Source organism: Macaca nemestrina, chromosome 7 (genome assembly GCF_043159975.1).
Source record: "Macaca nemestrina isolate mMacNem1 chromosome 7, mMacNem.hap1, whole genome shotgun sequence".
Lineage (NCBI taxonomy): Eukaryota > Metazoa > Chordata > Mammalia > Primates > Cercopithecidae > Macaca > Macaca nemestrina.
In genome coordinates, this window is record NC_092131.1 from 107,758,424 (window position 1) to 107,767,884 (window position 9,461).

The following is a 9,461-nucleotide window of genomic DNA, read 5'->3' on the forward strand; positions in this document are numbered from 1 at the left end:
CCATCCCTGGCTGTGCCACCTATCTATATGGGACATCAAACCAGCCCCTTCCTCTCTCTGGGCCTCAACTTCTTGTGAACTAGGGACAATAAGCTTGAGGGGCTGGACATCACAGGGCCATTTTGAGGCAGTAAGAGCTCTCTGTGAGCTGGGCAAGGCTAGCCGGCAAGGTTTGTTCATCTAAAGTCTGCCCTAAGCATGCAGATGTGGGTGTGGAGAGGAAGGGTGGGGACAATACATCTTTCCCAGCTCAGAGGAGAACAATGGGCCCTCAGAGGCTGGTGGCCTCCCTGCGACTCCTGCCCCAGAGCTTTCAGGGAATCGCCCAGATGGAAAGGCCCTGGGGAGCAGGGCCCCACCCTGACTCTCCCTCTGAAAGTTTCCCACTGCTGGTGGGGGTGAGGAGGCACTTCGGCCACCATCAGCTGGGCACTAGACTTTGAGTCAAGATCTGATGAGGACATTCCCCTTCAGATAGGGGATATAGGTCCCCACATGGTGCTCCATCCATAATGATTTGTTGCCAAAAGCTGTGCTAAAGCATCATTTAGCCCTAACAATAATGACTTGAAGTAGATGATGTTATACTTCCCATTTTACAGATGGGGAAACTGAGGTTTGGAGAGGTTACAAGTTAGTAAGTGGCACAACCAGTATTCAGGCCAAGTGGTCTGGCTCCAGTGCCTGTGTCCTTCACCACTGTACAGTATCATCTTTCTCATGCTGCTGGCGTGTGAGATCCCCCTTCCCCAGACCCAACTGCCAGGAAGTGCTGACCCCTGTATCCTCCCTGACCTGGAGAAACAGCTACCTTTCTCTTTAGTTTTCGCTGAGTCAAGCCACCATCTTCTTTGTAAGAAAGAAAAGGGGGCAAGGCCCAGGAGCTGTAAGAGCTCAGGGAACAGAGACTCCCACTCCTGGAGCACCTGGCCTGATCATGCCACCCACCTCATGGGGACTCCTTGCTGGGGGCCTGAGCTCTTCCTCCCCTCACCCTGACTGAGGCTTTCAACAGAGCAAAGTAATGAGGGTGGTCCTGCAGCTGGGTGTGGGGGTGACAGGCAGTCTTTCTGAAGCCCAGGGCTCTGCCTTTCCCCAGAACCGGGCCCCTGCAGGACCCCAACCAGTGGGGTCAACTCAATTTAGTGACAATCCTACATTGTCAGCTTCTCTCCTCGCCCTTCAGTTTAAACTTGGACAAAGTGTGCCTCTGTGGAAGGCAGGGCTTTGGGATCACTAGTCCTAGCCGGCCACCTTCAGCAGGAACAAGCATCGGAGTAGGCAGTTCCCTAGCATACCTTGCTTCAGCCCTTCTTCCTTCCCGTACAGAGCCTTTGGTTATCCCTTTCCTCTTGGCACAGAGCAATCCCACTTGAATCTGAGCCCCCAGCCCAATTAGCTCACCTTGCAGTGACCACACTCACACCTTGCTAGATGTTCTTCTTCTGTGACTAGACTGTGATAGAGAAGGAAGGACAAGCTGTCCATCCTTCAGGCAGATAAAGGGACCAAGAGGGAAGCCCTGGGGCCCTGTTCGTCATCACTGCCCAGGCCAATCTGACAGCAGCACTCCTTCCTCCTAGCATCTCTGAGGCTGGGGTCCAGGTGGGTAATTGGTGCCCCCACCACCCCACCTTAAGTCCTGGTGTTCAGTCCTACCCAGACCTGCTTGTGCCTCCTCTCTGAACTGGCTCTTCTCCTTCCGCTGACCTCCAGTGTGCTCAGATGCCTGCCACATCCCCAGATTGTGGTCAGAGAACAAACAGTGAATGATTTCAATCCCTTTAATTTTATTGAGGCTTACTTCATGGAGTAACATATGGTCTACTCTCGTGAACATACCATTTGTACTTGAAAATGTTGATTTTGGGCCGGGCGCGGTGGCTCAAGCCTGTAATCCCAGCACTTTGGGAGGCCGAGGTGGGCGGATCACGAGGTCAGGAGATCGAGAGAGGATCCCGGCTAACACGGTGAAACCCCGTCTCTACTAAAAAATACAAAAAAATAGCCGGGCGAGGTGGCGGGCGCCTGTAGTCCCAGCTACTTGGGAGGCTGAGGCAGGAGAATGGCGTAAACCCGGGAGGCGGAGCTTGCAGTGAGCTGAGATCCGGCCACTGCACTCCAGCCTGGGTGACAGAGCAAGACTCCGTCTCAAAAAAAAAAAAAAAAAAAAAGAAAATGTTGATTTTGCAAATTAGGGTATAGTTTTCTATAAATATCAATTAGGTCACGGTGGTTGATAATGTTCAGATCAACTATGACTTCACTGATTTTTTTGTATGGTTTCTCTGTCGCTTGTTAAGAGAGGGATGTTGGCGGGGTGCCAACATCTTTGGAAGGCCAAGCCAGGTGGATCATGAGGTCAGGAGATCCAGACCATCCAGGCTAACACGGCGAAACCCTGTCTCTACTAAAAATACAAAAAATTAGCCAGGCATGGTTGCATGCGCCTGTAGTCCCAGCTACTCAGGAGGCTGAGGTAGGAGAATCGCTTGAACCCAGGAGGCGGAGCTTGTAGTAAGCCGAGATCGTGCCACTGCACTCCAGCCTGGGCGACAGAGCGAGACTCCGTCTCAGTAAATAAAAAAAAAGAAGAAAGAAGAAAGAAGAAAGAAGAAAGAAGAAGAAGAAGAAGAAGAAGAAGAAGAAGAAGAAGAAGAAGAAGAAGAAGAAGACGACGGCGGCGGCGACTTCGGAAACATGGATCTCATTAAGTGCACTTCTGTTTTTTCTGGGGTCAAATCTCCAGGTTCTACGGGCTCTTAAATGCTCTCTAGTTCCTCCATGTCTTTTTTTAAATTTTATTTTTTTTTAATTGACATTCAGTAAATGTCAGTTACTGAATTGTTGTACATTTCTATGAATTTTAACATATGTATAGATGCATCACAAGATACAGAATAGTTTTGCCATTCCCCCAAACTAACTTTTTTCAACATCTTATACTAGTATGGTCCACATGTCACAATTAGTGAACCAATGAAAATACATTACTATTAACTAAGTTCCATACATTATTCACCTCCCCTAAGTTTTTGGCTATAGTCCTTTTCTTGTTCCAGGATTCCATCCCAGCACCATATTACATTTAGTCATCATGTCTCTTTGGGTTCCTCTTGTCACTGTGGTTTTAATTTGCATTTCCCTAATAAATGTTAAGCATATTTTTATGTGCTTATCTGCCATCTGTGTAATCTCTTTGGTGAAGTATCAGTTCAAATCTTTTGCTATTTGTATTGAAATATAGTTTACATACCATAAAATTCATCATTTTATTTATTTATTTATTTATTTGAGACAGAGTCTCACTCTGTAGCCCAGGCTAGAGTGCAGTGATGCAATCTTGGCTCACTGCAACATCCACCTCCCAGATTCAAGCGATTCTCTTGCCTCAGCCTCCCAAGTAGCTGGGACTAAAGGCATGCACCACCACTGGTTAATTTTTGTATTTTTAGTAGACAGGGTTTCACCGTGTTGGCCAGGCTGATCTCAAACTCCTGACTTCACGTGATCCACCAACCTTGGAGAGCCACTGTGCCTGGCCAAATTCACCATTTTAAAATGTACAATTCATTTGGGGTTTTAAAAAGTATGTTTACAAGGTTATGTAACCATCACTACTATCTTTTTTTTGTTTGTTTATTTGCTTGAGACAAAGTCTTGCTTTGTCGCCCAGGCTAGAGTGCAGTGGCACAATCTCGGCTCACTTCAACCTCTGCCTCTTGGGTTCAAGTGATTCTCTTGCCTCAGTCTCCCAAGTAGCTGGGATTACAGGTGTGCACCACCACACTCAGCCAATTTTTGTATTTTTAATAGAGACTGGGTTTCACCATGTTGGCCAGGCTGGACTTGAACTCCTGACCTCAGGTGGTCCACCCACCTTGGCCTCCTAAAGTGCTGGGATTACAGGCATGAGCCACCTCACCTGGCCCCATTACTGCTATCTAATTCCACAACATTTTCACCACTCTCCAAAAATATCTCATATTCATTAGGCAGTCATTCCCCTATTCTTTCCTCCCCTAGTAACCACAAATCTATTTTTTGTCTCTATGAATTTATCTATTCTGGACACTTTGTATAAATGGAATTACATAATGTGTGGCCTTTTGTGACTGGCTTCTTTCATTGAGCATGTTTTCAAGATTCATCCATGTTGTACCATGTACCAGTACTTCATTCCTTTTTTTTTTTCTTTTTTGAGACAGGGTCTTGCTGTTGCCTAGGCTGGAGTGCAGTGGCGTGATCACATCTCACTGCAGCCTTGACATCCCTGGCTCACACAATCCTCCCACCTCAGCCTCCCAAGTAGCTAGGATCACAGGCATATGCCACCATACCCAGCTTTTTTTTTTTTTTTTTTTTTTTTTAATAGAGACAGGGTCTCACTATGTTACCCAGGCTGGTCTCAAACTCCTGGCTCACAGTCCTCTTGCCTCACCCTCCCAAAATACTGGGATTACAGGCATGAACCACTGCGCCTTGCTTTCATTCCTTTTAATGAACATATAATATTCCATTTTATGTATACACATTTTGTTTATCCATTCATCAGTTGATAGGCATTTGGATTGTTTCCACTGTTTGAATATTATAAATAATGGTACTATGACCATTCATGTACAAGTTTTTGTTTGAATATATGTTTTCAGTTCTCTTGAGTGTATACCTAGGAGTGCAGTTGCTGGGTCATATGAAAATTCTGCTTAACTTTTTTTCTTCTTCTTCTTTTTTTTTTTTTTTTTTGAGATGGAGTCTTGCTCTGTTGCCCAGGCTGGAGTGCAGTGGCACTATCTCAGCTCACTGCAAACTCTGCCTCCCGGGTTCACACCATTCTCCTGCCTCAACTTCCCAAGTAGCGGGGACTTCAGGCGCCCACCACCACACCAGGCTAATTTTTTTGTATTTTTAGTAGAGATGGGGTTTCTCCGTGTTAGCCAGGATGGTTTCGATCTCCTGACCTCGTGATCTGCCCACCTTGGCCTCCCAAAGTGCTGGGATTACAGGTGTGAGCCACTGCGCCCGGCCAAAAATTCTGCTTAACTTTTTAAAGAAATACACAACTGCTTGCCAAAGCAACTGCACCATTTTACATTTCCATGAACAATGTTTCAGTTTCTCTACATCTTTACCAATTCTTGCTTTTATCTGTATTTTTTATTATGGCCATTCTAGCAACTGTGAAGTAATATTTCATTATGGTTTGGGTTTGCATTTCCCTGATAAGTAATGATGTCGAGCATCTTTTCATGTGCCTATTGGCCATTTGTAGATCTTTCATTTTTTTCTTTAGATGGAGTCTTGCTCTGTCACCCAGGCTGGAGTGTAGTGGCGCAATCTTGGCTCACTGCAACCTCCACTTCCCAGTTCAAGCGATTCTCGTGCCTCAGCCTCCTGAGTAGCTGGGACTACGGCCACCACACCCGACTAATATTTGTATTTTTAATAGAGATGGAGTTTCACCATGTTGGCCAGGCTGGTCTTGAACTCCTGACCTGAAGTGATTCACCTGCCTTGGCCTCCCAAAATGCTGGGATTACAGGGGTGAGCCACCACGCCCGGCTGATGCTTTGCTTTTGATGTTATATTTGAGAAACTTGCCTACTTTAAAGTCACAAAGATGTATACCTGTTTTCTTCTAAGAGTTTCTAGTTTAGTTCTTACCTTTAGGACTTTGATGTATTTTGAGTTAATTTTTTATGTGGTGTGAGGTAGGCATCCAACTTCATTCTTTTGCATGTAGATATCCAGTTGTCCAAGCATCATTTATAGAAATGGTATTTTCCCCCACTGAATGATCTTGGGATTGTTGCTAAAAATAGATTGGCCACAGAAAAAAGAGAAAACCAAAATTTGTCGTCATCTCTTAAAGAATTAAGAATTGTGCATAAAAACCTTACATCAATTAAAACACTGCATACATTTACAATGTAAATGCAAACTTATTCCAGCTCAAGGCAAGTAACAGCCTACTGGTGTCCTGTAGGAAAACATCAGGAAAGAAAGGAAACTAGGTCCTAAGGTTTGGACTTCTCCAACCCTGACAGACAGGCAAGACAGAAATGACAACTGGTGGAGGGGCTCCTGCTGGTCTCTAGACAAATTCTGGAACACTGAGCTCTGACACATTAGTACCCTGCACAGATGGAAAGACTACAGGTCAGGCAGAATCACCAAGCCACGGACTTCTCTTCCACAAGCATGTTCTCACCTCTGCCATGAAGTGACTGAGCCACATGTACTAAGGGTTTAAATAAAAGATAAGTACAAGGTATTAAATACCGAGGAAACAGTTAACTTCAATACAAGGTCAAAATCAGCAACAAATCCTACAATCCAGTGCTGACATCAGACACAAGCTTCAAGGACAAATTTCTTTTCTTTTATTTTTATTTTTATTTATTATGTTTTTTTTTTTTTTGAGTTGGAGTTTCACTCTTGTTGCCCAGGCTGGAGTGCAATGATGCGATCTCAGCTCACTGCAACCTCCGCCTCCCAGGTTTAAGCGATTCTCCTGCCTCAGCCTCCCGAGTAGCTAGGATTACAGGCATGCGCCACCACGCCCAGCTCATTTTGTATTTTTAGTAGAGACGGGGTTTCTCCATGTTGGTCAGGCTGGTCTCAAACTCCCAACCTCAGGTGATCCGCCCAACTGGGCCTCCAAAAGTGCTGGGATTACAGGCATAAGCCACCGCACCCAGCCTGACAAATTTCTTTTCAAAGGGTTGTTTCAGTTTCCTAAGGCTAGCATGAGATGTATACATTTGCCAGGGACAAATTTATACTTCTGAATTGACTCAGGCAGCACAGGCTACATATCTCCTCACAGTCCATTTAGAAGCATTTGCATTGAACAGTGGAGGGCCTGACTGGTGGCACTCCTGCTTGCTGATCCACATTGGCTGGAAGGTGAACAGTGAGGCCAGGATGGAGCTGCTGATCCACATGGAATACTTGTGCTCAGAGACAGCCATGATCTTGATCTTCATGGCCCTGGGTGCCGGGGCAGTGATCTCCTTCCATATCCTGTGTGTGATGCTTGGGTGCATGGCAATGCTGCCAGACAGCCCCACATTGGTGTACAGGTCCTTGCAGATATTCACATCCCACTTCATGATGGAGTTCAAGGTGGTCTCCTGGATGCAGCAAGATTCCATGCCCAGGAAGGAGGGCTGGGACAGTGCCTCTGGACACCAGAACCACTCATTGCTGATGGTGACCACCTGGCTGTGGGACAGCTCGTAGCTCTTCTCCAGGAGGGAAGAGGACACGGCAGTGGCCATCTCCTGCTGCAAGTCCAAGGCAACATAGCACAGATTTTCCTGGATGTCACGCACAAATCCCCCACTCCACTGTGGTGATGAAGCTGTAGTAGCCCCCACAAGGATCTTCACCAGGTAGTCGGCAAGGTCCTGGCCAGCCAGGGTCAAACACAGGATGACTGGGGGAGGGTGGTTGTATCCCTGAAGATGGGCAAGTGTGGGTGACCCTATCGCCTGAGTCCGTGATGGTGCCAATGGCGCTGACAGAGGCATGCAGGGACAGGGTGATCTGAATGGCCCTGTACCTAATTGGGGTGTTGAAGGCCCCAAACATGATCTGAATCATCTTCTTTCTGTTGGCCTTGGGGGCCTCGATCAGCAGCACCAGGTGCTCCTTTCGGGCCACGTGCAGCCCGTTGTGGAAGGTATGGTGCCAGATCTTCCCCATTTGGTCCCAGTTGGTGACGAGGCCTGCTCCATGGGATGCTTCAGGGTCAGGATGCTGCTCGCTCTGGGCCTCATTGCCCACATAGGAGTTCTAGCCCCTGCCCACCATCATGCCCTGGTGCCGGGGGTGCCTGACATTGGAGAGGAACATGGCTTGAGGGCATTGTCCCCAGCAAAGGCAGACTTGCACATGGCAAAGCTGTTGTCAACAATGAGCAAGGTGATTTCTGCTTCCATTGTGATCTGTTGGGGGAATGATGGGACAATGTCGAGTGTGGTCTGGCAGCAGCCAGGGAGAACTTTAAATAATTTTTACCTAAAATTATAATACATTATTCTATTTTGGTATAAATTGTTAAATAACATTGTGAATTTTAATACACTTTTCAGTTTTTCAATATTTTTCAACCACCTTAGCGTTCTGAAAAAAATTAACCATTTAAGAATATATTACAAAGTGTATGGGGCACACATTTTTTTATTTGCCTCAGGAACCAATATGTTGAGACATGGCATTATTGATTCAGCTGTGTGGGGCTTAACTATTGGAAAACAGATTTTTATTTTTACTCTATGAGTTTGAGTGTAGTGTGGAAAATCATCTGCTAAAAGTATCCCCATATTACAGATAAAGACTCTATTAAGAAAGGCTAAGCAACTGCCCAAGGTCCCCAACTCTGCTAGGTAGTTACCCTACAGCTTGTGTTATTGGCCTCCACTCATGGTACTTATAGAGTTGATTAGCTAATAATCAGGTATTGTTTCTTGTATGCGGCTTTGTCTCTATTGATTATATCCATTATATGTTAATATTTGATTCTTTGAACATTCTTGTGAACATTTAATAAGGTTGAAATCTGAGTGAAAGGGACTTTATATACCATGGAGATAATCCATCCTGCAGTTCCCTAAGGAGCCAATAAAAGATGTCTAAGCCATAGAAATTGTGTAATTAGATATATTTTATTTATTTATTTATTTATTTATTTGAGATGGAGTCTCAACTCTGTTGCCCAGGCTGGAGTGCAATGGCACAATCTCGGCTCACTGCAACCTCCACCTCCCAAGTTCAAGTGATCCTCCTGCCTCAGCCTCCCGAGTAGCTGGGATTACAGGCACCCACCATCATGGCCAGCTAATTTTTTTTGTATTTTTGTAGAGACAGGGTTTCACCATGTTGGCCAGGCTGGTCTCGAACTGTTAACCTCAGGTGATCTGCCCGCCTCAGCCTCCCAAAGTGCTGGGATTACAGGCATGAGCCACTGAGCCTGGCATACATATGTCTGAAAGAATAATGAGCGGCCAGTATAAAAGATACTGGAAACAGGCAGGGCGCAGCGGCTCACACCTATAATCCCAGCACTTTGGGAGGCCGAGGCGGGAAGATCACGTGGTCAGGAGATCGAGACCATCCTGGCTAAAACAGTGAAACCCTGTCTCTCCTAAAAATACAAAAAAAATTGGCCAGGCATGGTGGCAGGCACATGTAGTCCCAGCTACTCGGGAGGCTGAGGCAGGAGAATGGCGTCAACCTGGGAGGCGGAGCTTGCAGTGAGCTGAGATCGCACCACTGCACTCCAGCCTGGGCCACAAAGCAAGACTCTGTCTCAAAAAAAAAAAAAAAAAAGATACTGGAAACAGAGAAAGCAAGTTTTTTAGGGTGGCTGGACAAGGGCAAATGTATAATTAAATGATGAATGTGTTCATTAAGGCAGTGGTAGGAAGAACAAAAAGAAGAGGACATAAAAGAGT

The 9,461-nt window shown here is 45.9% G+C and overlaps 1 protein-coding gene across 1 annotated transcript; it reads right to left on the bottom strand.

The window, feature by feature from the left end:
* Positions 1-6,407: 6,407 nt before the first annotated feature.
* On the bottom strand, positions 6,408-7,952 carry LOC139364056 (actin, cytoplasmic 2-like). Its single transcript, XM_071099343.1, has one exon. It carries the CDS (start codon positions 7,533-7,535, stop codon positions 6,798-6,800), a length of 738 nt encoding a protein of 245 aa, XP_070955444.1. The 5' UTR covers positions 7,536-7,952; the 3' UTR covers positions 6,408-6,797.
* Between the last annotated feature and the right edge of the window lie 1,509 nt (positions 7,953-9,461).

Coding starts and splice junctions, on each gene's coding strand:
- LOC139364056 (XM_071099343.1), bottom strand. CDS start 7,535: ATGCCTCTGTCAGCGCCATTGGCACCATCACGGACTCAGGCGATAGGG.